This window comes from Aquarana catesbeiana, linkage group LG07, assembly GCF_042186555.1.
Source record: "Aquarana catesbeiana isolate 2022-GZ linkage group LG07, ASM4218655v1, whole genome shotgun sequence".
Lineage (NCBI taxonomy): Eukaryota > Metazoa > Chordata > Amphibia > Anura > Ranidae > Aquarana > Aquarana catesbeiana.
This window is the reverse complement of record NC_133330.1, coordinates 301,880,586-301,906,437: the sequence shown is the minus strand read 5'-3', so window position 1 is coordinate 301,906,437 and position 25,852 is coordinate 301,880,586. Positions and strand designations below refer to the sequence as shown.

General features: G+C 44.1%; 1 protein-coding gene across 1 annotated transcript in view; it reads right to left on the bottom strand.

The window, feature by feature from the left end:
• STIL (STIL centriolar assembly protein) overlaps window positions 1-21,206 on the bottom strand; it is a 72,039-nt gene extending 50,833 nt beyond the window's left edge. Inside the window, exons 1-6 of the mRNA XM_073593585.1 lie at window positions 20,576-21,206; window positions 15,502-15,578; window positions 13,481-13,588; window positions 11,585-11,697; window positions 8,637-8,821; window positions 155-402 (exon numbers count right to left, since the gene is read on the bottom strand). Coding sequence (XP_073449686.1) covers window positions 155-402; window positions 8,637-8,821; window positions 11,585-11,697; window positions 13,481-13,588; window positions 15,502-15,578; window positions 20,576-20,578 — 734 coding nt within the window. The 5' untranslated portion in view covers window positions 20,579-21,206. The remainder of the gene's footprint in view (window positions 1-154; window positions 403-8,636; window positions 8,822-11,584; window positions 11,698-13,480; window positions 13,589-15,501; window positions 15,579-20,575) is intronic.
• Window positions 21,207-25,852: the final 4,646 nt, after the last annotated feature.

The following is a 25,852-nucleotide window of genomic DNA, read 5'->3' as shown; positions in this document are numbered from 1 at the left end:
TTCAATTTAGACTACATGAAGTGTTTGCCAAATAGAAACAAACAGACGATTTAAAAAACACTTTGTCGCCGCAGTCAAAAGGACAAGCATTTGTAGAAAGACAAGTATTATTTAGATTTTTTATTAAAGAACACTCAGAATAAAAGAAGCTTACCCGCATTTGTGTGTTCCTTGAAGCTGTGCAATATTATTGTGACTGCTCAGGTTCCTGGCTAGGGCCGTGGGTATAATTGGGACGGGCTTTATGGGAGTACTTTCAAATGAATTCGCTACCGTAACAGCCGCCCAGCGAAGATCAAAGTGAAGATTGTCCATGTTCTCCGAGTAAGTGATATGAGCTCTCACAGTGAGCAATTTTGAAAGATCCAAGGCTTCTTTGCAGTGGAGATGGCTCTGCAGACCCTTAAAACAAAAAATATGAGAACCGCTTTTTCATCTGCAAAACAATACAATTGGAGGCTGACGGCGGTAATTTCCAGCTCCTTCCTCCTACTTGACATTCTGAAAAGACTAGATCTGCTTTGTACGTGGAATGTTGAGACGCAAGAGGAGAAGGGTAGAAAATGTTCCTCAAGAAGACAAACAGAAAATCACCATAATAACTCAGAAAATATATTCACAAGCCATGTAAATACATATGCTCTGTTGGGAAAAAGCCTCATACATACCCTATGGAACAAATGTTCCATAGGGTATACATGAGGCTTTTTTCCAACAGAGCATATTAATGAAATATTATTCCAGAGGCCAATAGCTGTGCATCAGTGAAATTCTAAGCAGAGATGATCACAAAGTGCTGGAAAAATAGCAATCACCAAGAAAAAAAAAAAGTACACTTAATATGAACAGTAATATTATCCTGCCCAAATCCCCAGCTCTCAAAATGACAGTCCCTGTGTAAATAAAATACAAGAAAAAAAAAAAAAAACACCCACAAACAGCAAAAAAAATTGCCGTTTGGCACAGTGTTTAAGCCCATCATGACAAAGGTAAAATAAAACATAACACCTGAACAGAGTTTTGCATGGTTGAAGTGTGTTAGTAAAACAGTATCCAGGTGAATTATCCCTGTTTTTTCAGGACAAAAATTGGGCTTTCATTTGGTGGTAAATAGTAATGGATAGCTCCTCTTTTTTATTATCAAAAGGAAAACAGCTTAAAAAAATAAAATAAAAATAAGTTACATTTATGTGAATATTTCTTGCCATTACCATGACCTACCACCAAAGAACCACCTAAAACGAATTGACCTGCTCTTGACGATCGCATCTAAACCACATATGTGCGTACCCATAGTAGGGCCTAGAAACAATCACACACATTTTGCTTTTTTTTTATCCAAGCTAAAAACACACTGGACACTAAAATTACAAAAATAGGATTTTTTATAACAGCTTACCTGTAAAATCCTTTTCTTGGAGTACATCATGGGACACAGAGCCTTAAGTAATTACTTAATGGGTTATGGGCCACCTTCAGGTGATGGACACTGGTATACCCAATCCAGGAAGTTCACTCCCCTATATAACCCCCTCCATCTTCCAGGAGCACATCAGTTTTTATAGAAAAGCAATATACTTAAATCTCAAAAAAGAGGGGAGGGACCTCTGTGTCCCATGATGTACTCCAAGAAAAGGATTTTACAGGTAAGCTGTTATAAAAATCCTATTTTCTTTATCGTACATCATGGGACACAGAGCCTTAAGTAATTATTTAAAGGGACGTCCCATAGCAATGCTACTTGAGGGGAGGGAGACAATCCGGAGGGTACCCCCAGACTTGAGGACCTATGCTGCTGCCTGCAGCACACTGCACCCGAAGGAGATATCCTCATACCTCCTTACATCCAGCTGATAAAACTTTGTGAATGTATGCACTGAAGACCAAGTTGCGGCCTTACAGATCTGAGCCATGGAGGCCTGATGACGCACTGCCCAAGAAGCACTAACCGCCCTGGTAGAGTGCGCCTTAACTTGAATAGTGGGAATCTAACCCCTTAAATCATAAATTTGAATTATCACTTGCCGAATCCACTTAGCGACAGTGGATTTCGATGTTGCCTGCCCTTTCTTAGGACCTTCTGGCAGAATAAAGAGGACATCAGTCTTACGAATCTGAGCAGTTGCCTTTAAATAGATTTTCACTGCGCTCACCACATCAAGACAATGTAGTGACTGTTCTTCCCTGGAACATGGTTTTGGGAAAAACGATGGCAGGACAATATCTTGGTGAAAACTTGAAACCACTTTTGGCAAAAAGTCTGGACGAGGGTTTAACACCACGCTGTCCTCGTGAAAAATCAAATATGGCTCTTTACAAGAAAGAGCAGCCAATTCTGAAACCCTCCTTGCTGAGGATATAGCAACCAAAAATACCAACTTCCTTGTCCAAAGGACTAAGGGAATATGTTGTATCGGTTCAAATGGCTGTTTTTGTAACACAGACAAAACTAAGTTCAAGTCCCAAGGGTTTAAGGGAGGTTTGACGGGCGGATTAGGCCGCGTTATCCCTTGTATAAAACCCCAGACTAAAGAATGTATAGCAAGCGGTCTTTGAAATAAGACCGATAAAGCTGAGACTTGGTCTTTAATAGTACTCAAGGCCAATTTAATTTCTAACCCTAAATTGTAGAAAGGCAAGAATTCTGCCTATGACACACCTCCGAGGGTGCCAACCCTTGGATTCACACCAGGAAACATAAGCCCTCCAGACCCTATAATATATGGTTCTGGAAGCTGGCTTCCTTGCATTAATCAGGGTAGAGATAACTGACCCGGAAAGCCCACGTTTCTTTAGAATGTGGGTTTCAATAGCCAGGCCGTTTAAAATTAGAGACTGTAAGGAAGGAATATTGGTCCTTGTGAGAGCAGATCTGGCCGTAGTGGGAGGGACTATGGGCCCTCCACTGCCATCTTTAGGATTTCTGTGTACCATGACCTTCTGGGCCATGCTGGTGCCATCAGAATTACCGACTTTCTTTCCAGCTTGATCCTGCAAAGTCGTCGAGGCAGCAACTGAATAGGGGGGAATGCATAGATCAGTGAGAACTGATCCCATGGGGTCACCAACGCATCTGTTCCACATGCGAGTGGATCCCTTGTTCTGGCCACAAAGTTGACTAATTTCATGTTGAACCTGGACACTAGGAGATCTACGTCCGGAGCCCCTATCTTTGGCAAACAGCCCAAAATATGTCGGGGTGAAGAGACCATTCCCCTGGAAATAACTGCTGGCGACTCAAGTAGTCAGCCTCCAATTCTCTACTCGCGGAATGAAGACTGCCGATAGGCACGGAACATTCCTTTCTGCCCAAGTTAAAATATGGTTCACCTCTCTCTGCGCTGAGAGACTCTTGGTGCCCCCTTGGTGATTGATATAGGCCACAGCTGTGGCATTGTCAAATTGAATCCTGACAGGACAATCCCGTAACCTGAAAGTCCAGGCCTTTAGAGCCAGACGCACTGCTCAAATCTCTAGGATAATGATGGGCAAGGTTCTTCTTTTGGTTCTTGACCACTGTCCCTGGACAGTTGTCTTTTCTAGTACTGCTCCCCAGCCTGAAAGGCTGGCATCCATCGTTACCACTTTCCAGATGACTGGTCTGAAGGATTTTCCTTTCAACAGATTCTGGGTTAGTAACGACCAAGTGAGGCTTTGGGACACTAATGGGGACAGCCGCATTGGCAAGTCTAAAGCATGAATTGTTTTTTTTTCCAAGCAGACAGGATACTGTTGCAACAGTCTTGAATGAAACTGGGCATAGGGAACTGCTTTGAATGAAGTCACCGTGGTTCCTAGCAACCTCATGCAAAGGCGAATAGAGAGATCGCCTTTTGACCTGACCGTCCGGCACAGCTCTTAATGGAGTTGATCTTTGCCTGAGGCAAGAACACCTTTTCCTGGGCTATGTCTATGATCAGACTCCAGCCTTTTTAGTGGTATTAAGGAAGATTTCTCTAGGTTGAGAACCCAACCCAAACTTTCCAGATAGTTGGTTGTAGTGCGTACGCTTTGCTCCAAACGAGCCACCGACTGATTAGAAATAGATAGTCTAGGTATGCAACGACTGTTATGCCCTGTGATCTTAACCTGGCTAGAGGTGGGGCCAGCACTTTTTTGAACACCCGGGGTGCTGTGGCTAGCCCGAAGGGCAGGGCTACAAACTGAAAATGCTGTTCTAACTCGAACCGTAGAAACTTTTGGTGAGCGTGAAATATAGGGACATGCAGATAGGCATTTCTGATATCAATTGATGCCAGAAGTTCTCCTCCTAGAAGGATAGAAACTACTGACCTGATCGTCTCCATGCAAAAGGAGCAGATCTTCAGGAACGGATTCAGATATTTTAGATCTAGAATGGGTCTGACATTCCTATTTGGTTTTGGTACCATAAAAAGAATTGAATAAAACCCCAGACCTTGCTCTTTTGTGGGGATCTGTATGATCACCCCTTGAGATATTAATTGGTCTGGTGCCTGAAACAGAGATGGTCTTTTCTCTGGATCTTTGGGAATGCTTGACCTCAGGAAGCGAGATGGTGGAAAGTCCCGAAATTCCAGCTTGTACCCCAACGTTACCGTGGAGATGACCCATCTTTCCTAAATTTCCTCTTTCCCGACTTCTGAAAACTGCAGAAGTCTTCCACCCACCTTGGTGGGGGGTTACCTCTTTATGACGAGGCTTTAGGATTCTGCTTTGCAGGTTTCTGACCCTAGGACTTCTTTTGAGCCTGGGTCTGACTCTGAGGTTTTCCACTAGAGAGTCTGACGGCAGAGGCCGTCGCCACTACCTAGAGGCGGAAGCCCCTGGCGCAGGGGAAAGAGCCTGTTTAAATGAGGGGTGTTTATACTTTCTTTTGACTTGCAAAAGAGTACTTTTCCCACTAATAGTCGCTCCCCATGAAAAGGGAACCCAGTTAGGAGGTTTATACATGGTGCTTCAGCTGACTACATTTTTTAACCACAGGATTTTACACATATGCACAAGCATAAGCATAAGGCGGGGCGCCTGCTGAATAGAATCTTTAATGACATCTATGGCAAAGCATAATGCTTTTGGTAGTTCAGCCAATTCCCAAGCTTGTTGTGCAGGAATCTCTCTAAGGGCCTGTTTAAATTGGTCCTTTAGTGATTGACAGACAACTATTTCAGCGACTGCAGGCTGAGTAACGGCACATTTTTTTTTTTTTTTTTTTTTTTGCCCTCTTAAGAGACACTTGCTCTCTTTGTTTTTTCTGTATGCATTTAGGGCATCCCCTTATGGTATCCCGCCCCCTGTGTGGTTGATTGTCTGTTATATGCCAACACTCACTGCTAATAATAATTTTGGTGATTGATCCAGGTAAACTTCATTTTTTTGTGAGTAACGGCACCTGCCAAGGAAAAAGTAGATTTTAACAGGGATTCCAACTTTTTATTTGTTGGATCCTTAAGCATTGTGCATTGTCTACAGGACAAGTTAGGCCTTTACTCACACTGGAAATCGCAGCATCTTTTGGAGAATTTCTCCTCCAAGGGATAGATAATTGAAATTATCTTAGGAGGGAGGAAAAAAATGTTTATCCGGGTGATCCTATTCAGCAAAAATAAGCTGTTCTAGTAATGCATGTGCAGGAAACGCATGCAAAGGCTGAGAAGGTTTTAAGGAAACCAAGGAAGAAACCGAGCTTTCAGGAGACTGCGTTAGGGGCAGCATGAAAGTGGAACGAACCATCTCCGTAAGAGTTTGTATCAGCAATTTCTCAGATTGTGAGGCCGAAAAAGGTTCATCTACCGTTGTTTCCTCCACAGAGGAATCATCGGTTTGTTTTTCCTCCCGATTGACTAAGGGTAAAACCTCATCCTGAGCCAACTGCTCCCCTCGCAAAGGTTCTGAAGTGGGGGGGGAATCTAGCACGCTTCCTATCCATTTGAATGGAGGATGCAATTAAAGCCGATAATCTTCCTTCCAGACCCTGCAGGGAGGAGGAAAGGACATCTTCAGTCACCTATACAGGGGCTGAGATGTGAGAAGCAGCTGCACCAATTTGTTCTAATGGCTCACCCTGGCTTGCCATAACTTGTAATTCAGGCGAGGATGACAGCGTGGACACGCGATTCGAGATCCTAACGCCTGGGGGGGTGAAACCTTTATTTTTTTTTGGTTGGCATAGTCCCAAGTACAAAAACAGAGGCATTGTACAAATTGCACTTAATCGCTGAATATAGTCATGACATTTAAAGCTGCTATAAAGTTCAGCCTAGTGCTGGGAAAAAGGTGTCTTTCCTGTATCAGGAATGCCGTGTCCCACTTCACCTGTGTCCTTGTGTTGCAGGCTGCTTGTTTCCTCCTCGTTAGCCAAGGAGACACTGCCACAGCTTTAGTTTTATTTGTTTTAGCCTGCCGTGCGTCCTCGTGGACATTCACGGCACCGCGCTTAAGCCCCGCCACCTCCAAGAAAAATTCCGCCCCTTTTTACATTTAAAAATGTTCCCGCACTCGTGCACGGTGTTTGAGTCCACAGACCCAACATGAGAGGGGGGGGGGGGGGGGGGGGGCGCCCGTCCAGCAGCAGGCACCAACAAGAGTAAAATCAGCCAACAGTAATAAAATTAGCAGTACCAGTGGGACCTCCGCACCGAGGGTAATGTAAGGGGGGGTACACGGCTGATGTCCCCCTAACCCTCTGGTCTCTTCAGGGGGGAATAAAAACATTTTGCAGATTTCTTTTACCTAGATAAAAATCTCCCTGCACACGCTGCTGCGACTACACACAGACTGAGCTTTACAGTGAAGACAACAGAGTAAGGTAAATGCATAGACTCCCTCTAGTGGAGAATTAAGGCATGACAACACTTTTTCCCAAATGGAAGACTACATAGGCGTTTTTAATACCTACATTTCTTCCCTTACCTTATCCCCACCACAGGATTTGCTGAATTAACAGACAATCCAACCTTCACCCATCATGGCGGGCTGAGTTTAGCAAACCTTCAAGGACCGGGTTCCTAAACATCGGAGATCCAACTCCCTTGGACCTGTAAAAGCAACCCACCAGGAAAGCTAGGTAATGTAGCAAGACCAAAGTCCTGGGTTCCTGAGGTCCAGCCCTACAAAGAGGCGTTACAGGCAAAACCTCTTCGGCTACAAGGCCCCAGGTACCATTTAGGCCTTAGTGGCGCTTTGGATGGATCTGGTCTTTATGGAGGCTGGATTTAAATCCAGCATGGATCCCTCCTAGAGCTCCTCAGAGCACATCTTCACTCGTGACCAACACCTTAGACACTGGCAAAAAAAACTGATGTGCTCCTGGAAGGAGGAGGGGTTATATAGGGAGTGAACTTGCTGGACTGGGTATAACCAATGTATCACCTGAAGGTGGCCTATAACCCATTAAGTAATTACTTAAGGCTCTGTGTCACATGATGTACGATAAAGAAATTATGTTTTTTTTTACCCTGCCTATAACCCGGTATCTGTGTGTATTTCCCACACCAAGTATAAATCACACGGTCCTTGCAATCTGCAGGTGGTGTCAGTGCGATGTTAAGGACACAGTTTACTATGCTTCAGTAATGAATGTACACAGGAGCGATGTACAGTCTCATATCCGCTGCCCTTTGCCTTATGACCTGGCAGAACATTACAAGGAACAGTGAAGTAAGGTAGAATAGGAAGATATCAGCAAGCTAAGAAGGCATTCATGTTCTCAGAATGCGTCTTGCAGGTATATGTCAGACTGTGCCTTAGCAGGCACTTGACTAGAGCTCAACGACTGCTGTTTACATTTTTAAAATTAAAAACTATAGTAGTTAAAGTAGTTACAGGGCATTTTATCCAGTATCTTGTAACATATAGCAATTGTAGCATTACCAGCATAGAAAAAATATGCGGATAAGTTGTACTAACTTTCATATGAATACAGGTTCCAAGTTAGTGACTAAAAGACCGTACTAAAGCCAGAGGTTCAGGATAATAGCCAGGCAACTACTTTCACACAAACAAATTAATAAAAAAAAAAAAAAAAAAAAGGGAAGAGGTTCTTTCAGTAGATATTAAAAAGCATTCCAGTTTTCTCACAGAAGAAAACAAAACAAAAACAAACTTTAAGATTTGCAGCATTCAAGCTAGCATAACAACAGGGACATTAAAAGTCTTAGGCCTCATTCACACGAGGCGGATCCGCTCAGCGGAGTCAGCCAGCTCAGTAGGAGATCTCTCCGTTGATCTCAGCTGAGCTGGCGAATGATGGGTCCATCTCTGCTCACTGAGAGGGGAGGGACCTGTCTGGGCGCTGCTGATTCCTATGGGGGGGAACGGACAAAAATGAACAGCATGTCCGTTTTCATCAGATGTCATCTGATCCGATCAGCCCAGACGGATGGCAAATGAATTGACATAGTCTCATTTTAGCTGATCGGATGGCAGACTGGTGTCAGCGCACACATCTCCGCTGACATCCATCTCCCTATAGGAGTTAATGGATGACCCGCTTGGATCCGCCTGAAAAACGGACCTAAGCAGGCTTGCCATGTGAAAGGGGCCTAAATGGGGAAATCAGAAGATGAAGTGGAAAAGGAAAAATTACAGAATAAAATATACAAAATTGCCAATTTAAAATTCTCCCTGGGAGATGGGTGCAAGAATAAACAGCTTACCTTAAAAGAAATTGCAAAGTCCTCTGGGGTATGCAGAGTTACATTTCCTGCAGACTCTCTGGTAGATACAGAGCAAGGAATCACAAAATCTCCAGGTAAGAGAGCGGAGGGAACCTTCCCTACAATGCCAGCTTTCTCTCGGCCAGGATCAAAGCGATCAATTGTCAAGGTTACACCTTCCTCATCTGATAGAAAACAGCACAAAAAAAATTATAATTATAAAAACCATCCTCAGATCTAAATCTTTATACATTTCATAACAGTTATGTACCCTGGAGTAACAAAGTGAAATTATTTGCCACAACCAAATTTAAATTTTAAGTTTTCCATCTTGAAGACAAACGATATGAAAATCGGAAGTAAAATTTCGTCCCAACGATCTGCCGATTTTCAGATCGTTAGTACGGTGCTTTCGACAGCCAATCTTGATTTTTTGCACGACAAAGGCTGGATGTGCAGACTATCACAATTCTGTCAGGTGTAAACAAGTCCGATTTTCGTTTGATCAGTATGGTTTTCGTCCGAAAAAAAAAAATCGTAAGAGCAAGACCGCGCATGCTCAGAAACGAAAGAACACATACAAAACTATTCAACACATTAGGACACTTCTGAAGTTGAATTCTGTCGTACGTGAATTTTCGAATGATGAGTAACCTCTTCACTTCTGACATGAAACTAGCATGCAACAAAAAAAACGGACGACCGTGCGTCCGAAAATTTGGTTGTGTGTACAAGGTTTAAGATATATACGTTTGCCACAGACAACTGTTGCCTCCTAGCTCAGCTCATGTTTTCAAAAAACTGAAACCCTGCACAATATACAGATAAGAAAGGAGGTTCAGACATATCCATGATGAAGAATCTACCGCTCTAATGCCTCTCCAGTGATAGTTATGTGCGCCCAAAGGGCAAAAAAACTTTTTTTTTAATAGTATTTAAAGCAGATCTTCACCTATAAAAGATTTACATCCTATCCACCCCTCCGCTATCTGATTAGGGCTGCGTTTTTTTTTTTTGTTCACTTTATTAAAGAAAAAAAAAAGTGCGCCCCGCCCCCCCTCATGTCAATTGCCTACACAAATGACGTTCACCGTCCTCCATTTGCCTATTTGGATAGGCACATTACATGTCCCAGTAGGCAAAGTGTTTCATTCATTCACAAAAGGAGGAGGGGGCAGGACACTGATGCATCATCAGGAGGCATGTTGGCTGAACCAGGAGAAGCTGGCAGACCTCCTGATGATCAATGTGGCGGCGCAGGACCCAGAGGTGGCAGAGAACCATAGGACCTCAGCGGGACAATGCTAGACCCTGTGGGAGGGCGAGTATCGGTAATGGAAGCAACAGATCACCCAGCAAAGAGGGACGGGGGGGGGGGGGGGACAAAAAAAAAAAAAAACACGTTTGCAGCAGCCCCTGGGCCCCAACTCGATCAAGACAACAGTGGTGGGAACCACTGCCAGTGAGCCAATAAGTAGAGAGCGGGGGGCGAGGCCTAGCAGCGACTGGGGAGTTAGCCTGCTCACATGCCCTTATAGCAAGCTGCTAGGAGAGAGCTGGGGGCAAGAGGGAGGTGCCAGGAGCGCCAGGGGTGAACCTGAGAAGAGGATTGAGGCTGCTCTATGCAAAACCACTGCACATAGCAGGTAAGTATGACATGTTTGTTATATAATTTTAAGCTCCTTGAGGGCAGGGACTGATGCGATTGTACAAAGTATATGTAAAAGCACTGCGTAAATATAACTATCTTCAATAAAAATTCATACACATACACACAGTGCATATGGTTAAGTGGACTTGCGCATGATACCGATGTATTAACATCAGATTCCTGGCAGAAAATTCCTTTGTAAAAACATGAGGCTAGGCTGCTGTACGCAAGCAAAAATTCTTCTAGCTTTTCCTTTTGGGTGTGTAGTAAATGTGTGTGTGTAAAATACTGTCCAGCAGCACAGATTTTTGCATTTTTTGTGAGGCCTAATAATGGAGCTGTGTAGATTTTTAAAATAGAAAAACTGTAAAACAAAATTAAAAAGAAGCTTTAGATTTGGAACAGTTTGGTGAGCTTTTGGTAGCATTTGTAAAATTAGACCCATTGTGGGTCCTACCTGAGGTGGATCTGGGTCACTGTCCTATTTAGCCTACGCCTTCCTTACCTGGGTGTTTGATAAGACTTGTCAGCGTTCTGGCTATTGTAATTTCTTTTGTACCTCGATACAACTTTACAATAAAAATCAAAAAGTAAATAAAACCGTTTAGGTTCTTAAAGCACAAACTCAGCAGCTAATTGACTAGGCTAAACACTGTCCCTAGTTATTACCACCATAAAACACCCATCAGAACAAACTTTAGGCGCTAAAGCCCCGTACAGAAAATAGGAAAATCGGACAAGATGGTGCAACTTTTTCCTCTTGCTAGTCACTTTTTTGAAACTGAATAAGTTACTGGTACTAAAGTTACGAAGATTCTTGTACGACAGAATATAAATAATCGGAAGTGATGTAATGTGTTGTATTGTCAAGCGAAAACTATACTGATTAAATGAAAGTCATACGATCTGGTATCACATGAGAAAATATTTTCCGCTTGTCCCTTCAAATAATTTTTGGATGAACTGTCGCGACTGGCTTTCCAGAGCGGTGTGTACTAATGATCAGATTATTGTACAATCGCTTGGAAAGCAGTAGTTGTTGTCCGTTTTTTGGATCGTGTGTACGGGCCCTAGGACTAGGCACCAAGACAAATGTGATTCCAGGGCCGTTTTTAAAACAGTTCAAAAGGTTAACAAAGCCATACAAATCAGAATAGTCTATCCTAGGCATTCATCTAGATGTCATGAATAATCAGCCAGTATGAGGTAATGTGAAATCAAAAAGGGACTTAAAAAAAAAAAAAAAAAAAAATTTACAAAGCATACAAAGCAGCATCAGTAGGAAGAGTAAGCCTACCATCATCCACAAAGAAAGATCCAAGTAAGAGGCAACTGAAAACTCTTCTCTCTGTCTTTGCGTGTCGGTAAGCGAGTCGTAAAGCTTTTTCAGAGAGCAACAAGTGAAGATTTCTGACAACGTAAACAAAGACATTATTGCTGTATGCATGATAAAGATTATGATTACTTACAAGATATTCTATATATATATATATATATATATATATATATATATATATATATATATATATATATATATATATATATATATATATATATATATATATATATATATATATATATATATACACACAAATAGACACTGCCACTTAAATTATAAGTTCTCTTTTACAAAAGAAGTAAAAAAAATATATATATTAGCTTTTTTTTTTCGTTTTGTTAGGGACCTGCATTGCAATCGCGATCAGCAGATCATAGGTATAATGACTCGGTCCTGCAGACTGTGTGTAGCCGTTTTGTTGTACCTCCATTACAAGCAGGCAGTTACACTCTGACAGGAAGAATCAATGAACTACCAGAGATTCTGTGTGCTCCAGTAGTTTGAGAACTACAAGCCGCAAAGGATGTACTTGTAGTTTACCCATTCACAGAACAACATATCAAACAGTGAACTTATCCTTTAAGTCAGGGGTAGGTGACCTCGGCTCTCCAGCTGTTTTGAAACTACAAGTCCCATGAGACATTGCAAGACCCTGACAATCGGTGGCATGACTCCTAGAGGCAGAGGCATGATGGGATTTGTAGTTTCACCAGTTGGAGGGCCAAGGTTGCCTACCCCTGCTTTAAGTGATCTCCACTTGCTTCCAGGTCCTGCACGAAGCAACTGTTCTCCTGCATTGTGAACACAGAAGGTTGGCTGCTCGGCACAGGAGCCACTCAGAGAATGTTTTGTATCTTCTGAGTGAACACATACACTGTTCTCCGATTGGATCAGGTAAAGGGGTGGGGTGGTGAAGTCATGCTCTCCACCTTGTCCATTTAGAAAACGCTTTGTATTCATTCAGAAAAACGCAAAACATTCTCTCAATGACACCCATGCTGAGTGGCCAACCTCCAGTAATCACAATGCATCAGGCTGGCTGTTCAGCACGGGACCTGGAAGCAAGTGGAGATTACTGGAGAAGCAATGTCTACATCCGATTTCCAGCTTCCAGGGGCATTGGCCAGGTATGTCGTATACACACACATATTGGTCCAAGCTGTACCAAAGTAACTATGTATAAAATGCTGATGCCTGGAATTATTTTTTAATGGTGGATATTATCAATATCAGAAAGATAGGGCATGGTGCCAAATGGACCTGAAAATTACAATGAACTAAAAACAAATGACTGAATATAAAAACTAAATTTTTTTTTAAAATAAATTCTGTTTATCGATTTGCAAAAAAGACATAAGGTACAAATCACAGCGGCCTGCTCAGCAGAGCGTGGTGCAAAAACAATACAAAATAATTACAACATTAACCACCACAAGAAAAAGAAGAACCCCCCCACACACACACACACAAGCTGCACCCCACTCCAGGTAGACACAGCGAGTCAAGTTAGAACACAAGCAATATCGTAGTAACAGGCCCCCAAATGCACATAAATGAACCTCTGCGGCACATTAGGGGCCAGGAAATCAGTACAATTAGCTCATGCAACCAAAATATCAGCTAATAAATTATTCAGACATTATTGTCTTGTAACGCAGCCCGTGAACAGGCCATTTCAAAACCCGAGACCATGCGATAGTGCGCAGTCATCTGATATTTAAGGCAAAAAAATAAAAGGCCCCCCATGAACTCAGACTTAGCTCTAGTCATTGGTGGACAGAGAGGACATAAAAACAACTATTAAAAATTGTCTTCCGTGTCAGCAACAAATTGGTAATATAATACTATTTGTACCTGTAATAGCTGAAATGTAATCCTATTGGTTCTCCCATGGGTGTCGAGTCCCAAAGTACAGTTTTAGTTGGAGGGAAATGAATAGGTAGCATCCTGTTTGACATATTTCTAAAAATAAAAAGGAAACATAAATGCACATGAAAATGATTTGCTGCAATATTCCTGTTCAGAAAAGTAGACCATAAAAATATCCAATTATAAATTGTATTTTCTACCCCTCAAACAGATGTGGGGGCGGGTCCACCGGGAACACAGCCCCCCTCCATCTGCCCACAATACACCTTTCTGCAGAATAGAAACCTCACTGCTCATTAAAAGTCACACCTGGATCTATTGTACCTGGCGTGTTATAAAATTTCAATTTACAATGAGGGTTTTAGATGTAAAGCAAGATTCAGAGTTGAACAGCTGATTGCAACACTGTAGAAGCTGCAGTTACTTTGAAACCCCAGAATTTTTTTTCCGAAAAATAGCATACATAGGAAAAAGGTTACCTCAGTCGATTGGTAACCCAGGTCTTCTGCTTACCGTAAAAACACTTTTTGCTATGCCAGATACTACACACAGTGTCCCTCTTTTGGCGCTGTGAATGCAGCTCTTGCTACGGTACAGTGCAGGGAGATCCTGTTTGCCCGTCCTTCCTCCTCTCCCCTTGTCTATTCACAACATCCTTGTCTTTTGTAAAAAAAAGAATGCAAGGCTTTTTGTGAATGGACGAAGGGTAAGCAACAACAAAATCCCTGAACTATAGCCAGAACTTTCAGTCCCGGCACCAGCAGAGTGGTGCGTCTAGTACCCGGCTTAACTGAAACGGTCATTTTTACAGCAAGCAGCAGCCATCCTGACCATAGCATTAGATGTAACATTTCAATTGAGCTGTTCTAAAATAAAAATCATTATTCCTGGAGTTCCACTTTAAAAACCATACTGTCATCACTAACTGATGAGCACTGATCATCAGTGCCCTGCTTATCAGGGTAAATATGGGCTCTCACAGGATTGCCGATTACCGGCGTTTTTTTCCTCATACAGTGACGGATATGCCGATAATTGTCATGTGTTTACATGGGATCAGCTATGATGATTGGACACAGCTGATTATATGGTAAAGGGATTGAACCCTTGTGATTGGCCCTTTACCTTGATCTGCTGTGTCTGAAGGACACAGCAATCACAGAGTGTGTTCCCTATTTGCCCCCACGGGGCGCAGGGTTCTGGGAGGATGTCAATAGATACCCTCTCAGAAGTGGACAACTGCGGTGTAGCCGTCTTTTGGCTATAGAGCGGTCGGCAAGTGGCTAGACAGTTGTCAGGGGTTCAGTAGGCTATTCTGTTCTAACCTAAATTCAATGGAAACAAGGAAAAAGGGGAGGGACCACACCGGCCACAAAATAGCCAACAAAGGGGAGAAGCCGCCACGTTGTATGATCAATGAAAAAAACTATGGAGTTAAAAAAGGAAGGAGGGAACCCACATGTGTGGAAGGTGGCCACACAGGTGGGATCCGTTCCTCCACGATATCTATAAGTTGTGCAAAGCAAATAACAATAGACTGTGTACATAAAACAACGTTGAATGATAAAAACAGGACGCTGGTAGACCATTGACAATACAACGTGGCAGCTTCTCCCCTTTGTTGGCTATGTTGGGGCTGGTGTGGTCCCTGCCCTTTTTCCTTGTTTCCTTTTGCTACGTGGGGGTAGCCCATCCTATGGACGAATCGTTTTGATCAAATGCATTTTTTTCATCAGACACAAGCAGATTCATAACAATGGTTTTTATAATTATTTTTCTAACCTAAATTCACCTTTAAGAAAAAATAAAATGTCAAGTGTACATGTTTTTGCAAATGTGCATTGCACCCATGATCAGTGGATGGCGGGTGCAATGTCAGGCAGACACTTCACCCAGCTCTCTGTGTGCATCTCTAAAGAAGAAATCGCTATACATTACCTGTAGCCAGTTTAGAGTGGATCAGAGTCAGCAAACTATGAATCTGTCATATTCACAAAATGCCTTACCTAATGTTAATCTGGTTGTCACTGGAAACAGGCCTGGCTTCCTTGTGCTGCTGCAAACTCATCTTTGTGCTCATGTCCTGCAACAGAACAAATGAAAATTTATTGGACTGGAAGTATTCCATTTTATTTTTTATTATTTAATAACTGCTTTAATCACTCTCTTTTTTCCCTAAATGGGCAGCTTAAGTCTTGGACCTCGTTCACACAAAGCATTTCAATCTGTGCCCCGTGTGAGGGCAGCGTGTGCCCACATTGGGATTTTCAGGTGTTCCTTGCATACCTGTGCAGGAAGGCCCATTGCTGTCATGTGGGACACAAGTATTGCTCCCAATGTGACGCCTATGGGGGTGCACAGCACCGGAGGCATCTTGGACATGTTCGGGGCTATGCACACGCACATGTCACACTGGGAGCAGTGGCTGTGTCCATGCTGCTGCCTAGCAATTGACAGCAATGGGACGGCCAGTGTGGGGTTGCACAGAACTCCTGCGCATCCTCGTGTGGGTAGACACGGCCCTCGCAATCCCTGTATTAACCCTGCTGAAAGCTCTGACACAGATCAAAGGGTATTTTGCAGCAGCTGCAACAAAGTAAGGGGTGGCTGAAGAATGCTGTGAAATTGGGTAGGAGTGGGTCAGTGCGGGCTTTAAAGCAGATATACAGGCAAAAACAAAATATAAATGAATAGCTTATGAAAAGATTAAACAAAACCAGTTACCGCAATATTTAGCTTCAGTTCAGAGATTTCTCCCACAACACTATTTCTTTTACATTTTTTGTTTACCTACCACTGGATGTCCTCAGTCTGATGACAGCATCATTCAATCACTTCTTCTGAGTCAGGTTCATTCTGGACCCACTCTAGCCTATTACTGGAGAAGGAACAGAGAAGCAGCACAGTAATGAGCTCATCTCTCTGCTTCTATCAGCACATGAACTGATTGGCTCCTTGTACCGCTTCTCACTCTCCCAGCCTGAGCTTTGCTGTACAGGGACTGTAAGGCTGGCCACACACACATTTCGAATCTCAGTTGGTTCAGCAGAAAACAGCTGAGATTCAAACAGTTAATAGGCAGGCTGAATTTACCAAGTCAATCGATAAACTTGGGTACAACCAGCCTGACGAAATTCTCTTGCGATTAGCAGTCCCTAGCGATAATCACGGTCTTCTACTGGCAGGGATGGCTTACCCCGCACCCCACTGAGAGAAGATAATTGCCGATTCCCCTGTCAGCACTGTCTGTGTTGATGTGGGAATCATGCAAACTCAAACCGTAATGGCCAGCCTAAGAGAGACTAATATCGGGTCAAATTCAGATACTTAAACTTCTTGCATATAAAAAATAGAAGCTCATGTTCTTTTTTGGGCTTAAGGCGTTTTTCAGGCGTTTTCCTTCAGGTGACAAAAACACTCAGATGTGAACAGGCATCATTGAATTGAACGGGATTTTGCTTGTTGGGCATTTTTCAGGCGTTTTACCAGCTTTTAACTAACTGTAAACGCTCAGGTGTGAATGCAGCCTAAATGAAACCTACGGCCTGGTACAAACGAGGAGAATATAAGACAAATGATTTAGAGATGCACCGAGATTTCGGTCGCCAAAACATTTCAGCCAAAAATGGTGTTATCTGCATTTGGCCGATAAGAGAAAAAAGGTGTCGATAATAACACTGAAAATGTACGCGATTTTGACGCAAATTTTATTTGCGCCCTATTTTGCCGCAAAATTACGCAGATTTTACTCCACTTATGGAGTGTGTTTCATAGATCACTTGACTCAAAGACCATAAATCAAAAATGTAACAAGGGTGTGTTAATGATGCGTTCTTGCTGCGTTTTCAATGCATTTGAACTAGGAGTTGCGTTTTTCTTACGTTTCTTTTACTGACCGAAAATGCAGCAAGCAGGATTTTTAACACCACAATGGAAGCCCAACGGACCAGTGTGCAGATATACATAGAATTTAAAGGGAAACATTTTTCTTGAGCTTTCCTTGCGCTAAAGGTGCTAATAATGGCCAAAAGATAAAATTCATATTCATTTAAATTGATGATATAAGTCGACTATAATTATATAAAAAAAAATATATATATTTTTAAAAAACTGTCATTTTCGGTTTTTGGCCAAGCGCATCCTGCATTTTCGGCACCAAAATTTCCATTCGGTGCACCTCTAGAATGATTGTCTTTTTTTGCATGCTAGTCTCATATCGAAACAGATAGGTTACTAGAATGACAAATTCTCGCAAGACAGAATACAACTTCCTACGGTGATAACATGTATTGTATTAGTTTCCGAGCATTTTTTAATGGATGAACGCTGTACCGATTAAACAAAAATCGTACGAGAGAAAATATTTTTGTGTTTGTCCCTTCGGATAATTTCTCATGAACTGTCATGATTGGTTCTCGAAATCTGTGTACTAGTGATCGGATTACCAGGCAATCGCCCCGAAAGCGATATTTTTGTCTGATTTTCTCATCGTGTGTACTAGGCATTGCCTGCATGCTTGGGTAATCTATGGTGGGTTATGTCGCACTACACTGAAAGAGAAAAAAAAAAACGCATGCTGGATTTTTTTTCAGTGCACTGGCCCCATAAAGAATGAGACCTTTTTACCCAGCACACCTGGTGAGAATGAGCCCTAAACTGCCAGCTACAAACCTGAAAGAGGCAGCTGCGCCCCTTTTTTTTTTGGCACCTCCTTGAAGCAGAGTTTTTCTGCGCCCCCCCCCCTTTTTGGGCGGGGGGGGGGGGGGGGGGTTGAGTAGGTACATACTTCCACTTCGGCTTGGATCGCCTAGAAAGTTATGGCCCCCTCCTCTGCCAGGTTAACCCAGCGCGGTGGTTGGAGGGGGTTGTACACATGCTGCAGTAAAAATTATACTAGCTGGAGCGTCCGGTGAGCAGTACCACTGCCGTACACAAACCATTCAAGACAAAGGGTGCCACAATTAAGTGCAAAAGACATTTTGAGGTGCAGGATTTTTAGGATTAACCACTTCCCGCCTGTAGGCCATTATATGATGTCCTGAACTTTGAATGGAGAGCTGCAGGCATCTTTTAGATATTTTTTTTTCAGCTGGCGATTCCCTGCAAAGTAAAAGCCATCATAGTCTAGCCACTTTTACACCTCCCCTCCCACCTCCCTCTGGTGCTTCTCGCCCATGCAATCGAGGAGCCAGAGAATGAATCCACCAGCGGCGGTGGTTTGCCATAGAACTGGCCCAGGGACCAGATGGTCCCCAGCCAGCTCTATGACCCTCAGAGGCCGGAAGCAGCGTCAATGTCACTTCCGGCACCAGCAGACACTGACGTTTTTTTGCCATTTTTTTCAGGCCTCTTTCACACGGACAGGTGTTCTGCCGCTGTTTTGTTAATTTTGAAATTCCAAGACTCCAGGCACAGCGATCACTTGCAGTTGTACATTGTGATTAGCTGCATTTACATGCGGCCGCGTTGGAACATTCTTGCCATTTCTGATGCGCTTCCTGTTTTTCTTTCCTTGTTGCTGCTGCTATCTGCAGGTGAAAATGTACACTGCGATTACCTTATAGCGGCTCCGGACAATCACAACGTCGGAGCCCGCGATACCCGGAAATAACTCCGGGAGACGTGTCACCGGGCAGAGCAGTGTGCCAGGACCGCTGCGGCGGCTTTACGCCGAGTGAATAGATACCTAACATGTCACAAATTTTAAAGTGTGACATGTTAGGTATCTATTCACTCGGCGTAACATAATTTTTCACATTATACAAAAAAAAAAAAAAAAAAAAAAAAAAAAGCTAACTTTAGTGTTTTGGGTTTTTTTTAATTCAAGATTTTTTATTTATTTTTTGGGGAAAAAAAAAACACTAAGTTTAACCACTTGCCGCCCGCCATATAGCAATATGACGTTGGCAAAGTGGTTACGATATCCTGACCGGACGTCACCAGGATATCAAGCCACTGGGCGCGCATTGCGGCGATCGTTGTTGTGGTGTGGCATTCTGCCATACCGCAACTCCGATCTAGGTAAAGAGTTTCTGATGGAGACTCTTTACCACGTGATCAGCCGCGTCCAATCACAGCTGATGACAGTGTAAACAGGAAGAGCCAGTGATTGATTATCAGCACAGTACCCCCCGAGAATGCCCATACTGGACCACCAGGGATGCCCACCACTAGCCATCACCAGGTATGCCACCCATGGTCACCAGGGATGCCAATCAGTGCCAAACAATAACACCTGTCAGCGATGTCCATCCGTGTCATCTATTAGTGCCACCTTATCAGTGAAGGAGAAAAACTTACTTATTTACAAAGTTTTTGTTTGTAACAAAATACACGTTTTTTTTTTTCCAGAATTTTCTGTCTTTTTTTTTTTTTTGTTTAGCAGAAAATAAAACCCCCAGAGGTGATCAAATACCACCAAAAGAAAGCTCTATTTCTAGGAAAAAAATTATAAAAATGTAGTTTGGGTACAGTGTTGGATGACCACGCAATTGTCATTCAAAGTGCGACAGCGCTGAAAGCTGAAAATTGGTCTGGGCAGGAAGGTGTATGAGTTCCCAATTATTGAAGTGGTTAAAAAAATGACTGCGCTAATACAGTGCGACATACAAAATTGCACGACTGCCATTTTATTCTCTAGGGTATCTGCGATATATATATATATATAAAAAATATATATATGTGTGTGTGTGTGTGTGTGTGTGTGTGTGTGTGTGTGTTGGGGGGGTTCTGAGTAATTTTATAATATATATATATATATATATATATATATATATATATATATATATGAGAAAAGCCAGGATAGGTCCAGTATGGAATTGGTTAAAGCGGTCCACCACTTCCTGGAAATCGATCCACCACAGATCGCTGTACAGAGGGAGGTAAGGGTTGCTGCCTCCGGTGTAAACACAAGGCCCCGAGCCCCTCCACCCATCACTATGGAGACCGGCTACCCCCTATTCCATAGTAAGGGGCGCCCCCAGCTACATAATAATGAATGCTGAGCCTTGTAGTTCCCCCAGGAAGGAGGTCTATGGCCCTCCATGGAGTCCTCCCCATCCCGGATAAGCCCGCACTCACCATGGACGCCGCCACCCGTCTGCTCTCCAGCCTGCACACTGCTCTCGGTAAGCCTCCTGAGCGGTAGCAGTGGCGGCAGCTCCCGAGGGAGGGGTTTCCGGGACTAACACTGACAGTTACCGGTCCTCAGCGCTTCACCCACAACACACACAAACGAATATGGCGCCAGAGAGTCCCCAGGGCCCGGGACACTACTCCCGCCCCGCAGCCATTCAGAGAAGAGAGCCGAAAGCAAGTCCAGCCAATAGGCACCTTCACTGAGTGTTCGCTGAGCCAATCACGGCCAATCAATTCAAATAGGTAACGGTAGACGCATAGGCTGAAGAGGGTGCGCATGCGCTAATTCCAGGCGAGGGACAGGGCACTGGCTGCCTAGCAACAGACAGGACGCTGAATGTGTTACAGTTACTATTACAGTTGCTGTCACACAGTTTTAGTTTGCTGTATATTGTGGGACTGTTCTTTTCTTTTTTTTTTTTTTTTTTTGCTTAAAAGAGAAGTGTGGGATTTCAAAACAACATACGTATACACTTATCTGGATTCAGCATCAAATCGATGTTGCATGCGTCCTCTCATGCCTAGGGTGGTCAACTTATCCCTTTAGCCCAGGTTCACACTGATCTGCGTTTGAAATGGTGCGAGTTCAGCTGAACCCGCATGTCAGTCCGACTTCGGGAGTGATTGCAGAGACATCTGTGCGGGTTCTTGCATAGATGCTAATGAAATTTCCCCTAAAGTCGCCAAAAGTAATGCAGAAACTACTTTTGGGAATAAAAAAAGTGGGCGTCGCAGTTACACCGATTCGGACAGCACCATTGCTAACCATAGCCACCAATTTGACATGTCAAAACTACCCGATGTGAACATGGGCTTAAAGCAGAGTTCCACCAAATACTGCAGCTGCTGACTTTTAAAATATGAACACTTACCTGTCCAGGGCGCCTGCGATGTCGGCACCTGAAGCTGATCTGTCTCTCGGCTCTCGGGTGGAGGCGCCACCATCTTTGGTAAGGGAATCAGGAAGTGAAGCCTTGTGGCTTCACAGCCTGGTTCCCTACTGCGCATGCGCAAGTCGCGCTGTGTGATCCCACTGGTCCCTGCTGCCTTCTGGGACCTGTGTGTCTACCAGAAGACAGCGGGGGGGGGGGAGGGAGGAGGGGACGGACATGGCGTAGATATCCGCGAATACTGCAGCTATCTATGCAAAGAGCAAAAACCTGGATTGGACAGGTATCTTCTCCGCCTCCCCCCTGAAAGGTACCAGTTGTGACACTGGGGGGATCCGAAAAGCAGAAGTTCCATTTTTGGGTGGAACTCCGCTTTAAACCTAAACACAGTTTCTGTGGCTGATTAAAGTAGTGGTAAACCCTGTACAACCACTTTTACCTACAGGTAAGCCTACTGTATAGTAAGGCTTACCTGTAGGTGCTGGTAATATCTCCTTAACATGCACGGTTTGGGAGATATTTACAATATACGCTCGCGCCAACATCATTGGTGCATGCGCACTTTAGAAAGGGCACGAGTGTTTCTAAAGGGATTGTGCCGTGACTGGCGGCTCCCGTGCGCATGCGTGGGAGTGACGTCACGCGACTCCGGCCTGTCTCAGGCTTCATTTTCAGGTAAGTGCTACATAATGGGCTAGAATGCGATGCATACTAGCCCATTATGCTTTAACTTTGCAGGGAAATAAAGAGGAATAAAACCCATTAGGGTTTACTTCCTCTTTAAGGTGGTAATTAAACTCACTTGGTGCCCTACCTGCATTAACCCCTTCAGCCCCGGAAGGTTTTACCCCCTTCATGACCAGGCCATTTTTAGCGATACAGCGATGCGTTACTTTAACTGACAATTGCACAGTCGTGCGACGCTGTGCCCAAATAAAATTGACATCCTTTTTCCCCACAAATAGGGCTTTCATTTGGTGGTATTTGATCACCTCCACGTTTTTAATTTTTTGTGCTATAAACGAAATAAGACCCACAATTTTGAAAAAAAAAAAAAAAACAATATTTTTTACTTTCTGCTATAAGACCCCTTTCGCACAGAAGCGCAGCTAAAACAGCAGGCACTAGCAGGGCAGTTTTTTTTACGGTCACGTGATAACGTGACCTTAAAAAACAATGTGACCATAACAAAATCCAAAAAACACCCGTTTTGTGGCACTTTTAAATCGCTTTTAAGGCGCTTTGGAAAGTTCTGCCCATTCATTTCTATGGGCAGGGGCATTTTTGGAGCGCTTTTTACAGCGGTTAAATTATCCTCAGAACCTGTAATTCTTATGTGTTTTTCGGTTTAAAGAGGAAGTAAACGCTGCCTCTTTTTTTTTTCTTTGTCCTGACCTGCAAAACTGGCCGAAACTGCGTGACGTCATTCCCACAAATGCACGTGGTACCTGCCGGTCATGTCACAGGGCTCTGAAGAAATGGCACGTTCCTGCATTAGAAGAGCATCTCCGTGGTCTTCGTTCCACTTGGGCACAAGTCCTGCAGGCTTTGCGACAGGCTAATGATAGGTACAGACTCCATGCTGAGCGCAGGCGCCTACCAGGTTCGGGACAGGGTCTGGCTGTCATCTCGCAACCCCCGACTTTGTGTTCCCTCACTAAAGTTTGCACCTCGGTTTATTGGCCTTTCCGTATTCTTCGCAGGATTAACCCAGTGGCTTACGCATTAGACCTTCCTTCTAATATGCGTATTTCAAATGTATTTCATGTCTCCTTATTAAAACCTTTGTTCTGCAACCACTTTACCACCTCAGTGCCACGTCCTCACCCTGTACAGGTTAAGAACCAGGAGGAGTATGAAGTACAGTCCATTGTTGATTCTCGTAGGTTCCGTGGGCACATACATTACCTGGTGCATTGGAAACGGTACAGTCCGAAGGAACGCTCTTGGGTCTCATCCTCGAATGTACATGCCCCTGTCCTCCTCCGTGATTTCCCCTCAAGCCCGGTGGTCCTCTGAGGGAGAGGGGTCCTTGAGGAGGGGGTACTGTCAGGGCTGGGCTCAGCCCTTCCTTCTCTGAGCTGGCCGCTCAGCTGTCGGCTGATTGCCAGCTCCTATCTCTCCACAGTTACTCAGCTGTTGATGATATCCTGCTCGTCAGTCCTGCCTACTTAAGCCATCCAGTCCAGAGGATCTCTGCCTTTGCCTTGGTCAACATCACAGAGACTATCTCCTGCATTCCTGTTTAAGACTTGCTTGGCTAACATCCCTCCTGGCTCCAGATCCTGCATGCTGTTTTACTACACTCATCTCCAGCTCCCTGACGTTTGGCTTGGCTGACTGTCCGTTCCGGGTTCCTGAACTCTGGCTATGTTTTGACTATGTTTATTCTATTTACTTTTATTATTAAACAAGTGTGATTTAACTGTACTTCTGTCTCAGTCTGTTTTCATGGTTTCTGACAGTTGTGTACTGCAATGTGTTCTTTGTTTTTTGGGTCTATTGCCCAATTTGCTCTCTACTCATCTCCAGACAATTCACTGTACTCTGGGTGAACAGGTCCTGCTGTCTATCCTCTGTAAAGGGGTACACACTCTTCCCACACTTTACAGCTGAGACTGCAGGAAAGCAGAGAAGAGATGTACAGCAAACACTGTACTCTCATGTAATGTAGTCCCAAAGTGGATTGTCTAAAATCTCTTTTTAGCCCTTTGCACAGAAGAGAACTACCTAAAGCTGATTTTTTGAGCATGTGTCTTTCTATGTGAGGTGAGAGACAACACAGACAATTTTTTTTTTTCTTCACTGCGGTGGTGCAAGACAGACAAACATATCCTGCCGTGACAGAATGAGACAGTGGCGGAATTACCAGGGTCGCAACAGTCGCAGTTGCAACTGGGCCCAGCATTCCGCCACTGTGGGGGGGCCCAGCGGGGTTGATCTTCACACACGGCTCTGAGCGGAGATCGTGTGTCATAGAACAATAGCACAGAGAGACACCGGCGGCATTAATGTTCTATTTGTCGGTCCTCTCTGGCAGGGGATGAGAGAGGACACAGCTGATCTCATGGCTCCCCCTTCTCCCCCCTCCCTCTCCTGTGGGGAGAAGGGGGAGAGCATGGGGAGCATGGCTCTGAGCTCCGCTCAGAGCCATGCTGTCCTGAGAAGGCAGACACTGATGAGCACTAATAGAAGGCACTGATGAGCACTGATAGAAGGCACTGATGGGCGCTGATGAGCACTGATAGAAGGCACTGATGAGCACTGATAGAAGGCACTGATGGGCACTGATGAGCACTGATAGAAGGCACTGATAGAAGGCACAGATGAGCACTAATGAGCACTGATAGAAGGCACTGATGAGCACTGATAGAAGGCACTGATGAGCACTGATAGAAGGCACTGATGAGCGCTGATAGAAGGCACTGATGGGCACTGATGAGCACTGATAGAAGGCACTCATGAGCACTGATAGAAGGCACTGATGAGCACTGATGAGCACTGATAGAAGGCACTGATGGGCACTGATGAGCACTGATAGAAGGCACTGATGAGCACTGATGAGCACTGATAGAAGGCACTGATGAGCACTGATAGAAGGCACTGATGAGCACTGATAGAAGGCACTGATGGGCACTGATGAGCACTGATAGAAGGCACTGATGAGCACTGATAGAAGGCACTGATGAGCACTGCTAGAAGGCACTGATGAGCACTGATAGAAGGCACTGATGAGCGCTGATAGAAGGCACTGATGAGCACTGATAGAAGGCACTGATGAGCACTGATAGAAGGCACTGATGAGCACTGATAGAAGGCACTGATGGGCACTGATGAGCACTGATAGAAGGCACTGATAGAAGGCACTGATGAGCACTGATGAGCACTGATAGAAGGCACTGATGAGCACTGATAGACAGCTCTCTGAAGAAGTCACGTGACGTGACGATACGCGTCAGGAGCACGGGACGCTGCCAGACACTAGCTGGACGTGACGAGCTCGGTGCTCGTGGTTGTTTTTACCCCCCAGCTGTTTTTAAATGTAAGTGCATGACTTTTAGCAATATTTTAATAAAGTATATAGTAGACGGGATTATGCTATGTGCGTTTTTTGCTTTCTATATACCGCACTAAACAACTCTGCTCAACGGGTGGTGGATTTGAAAGCGGGGAGAGTCCCTCAGATGATCCAGAACTTGGGACCATACGAGCTCGGCGTTCGTGGGTTGAGGCGTGCGCTCATTTATTAAAAAGTGAGTGCAAAACCCCCCTCTCCTCTCCTCCACCTGTGTCTTCAAACCAAACGATATCATGCCATGTAGCATTTGCT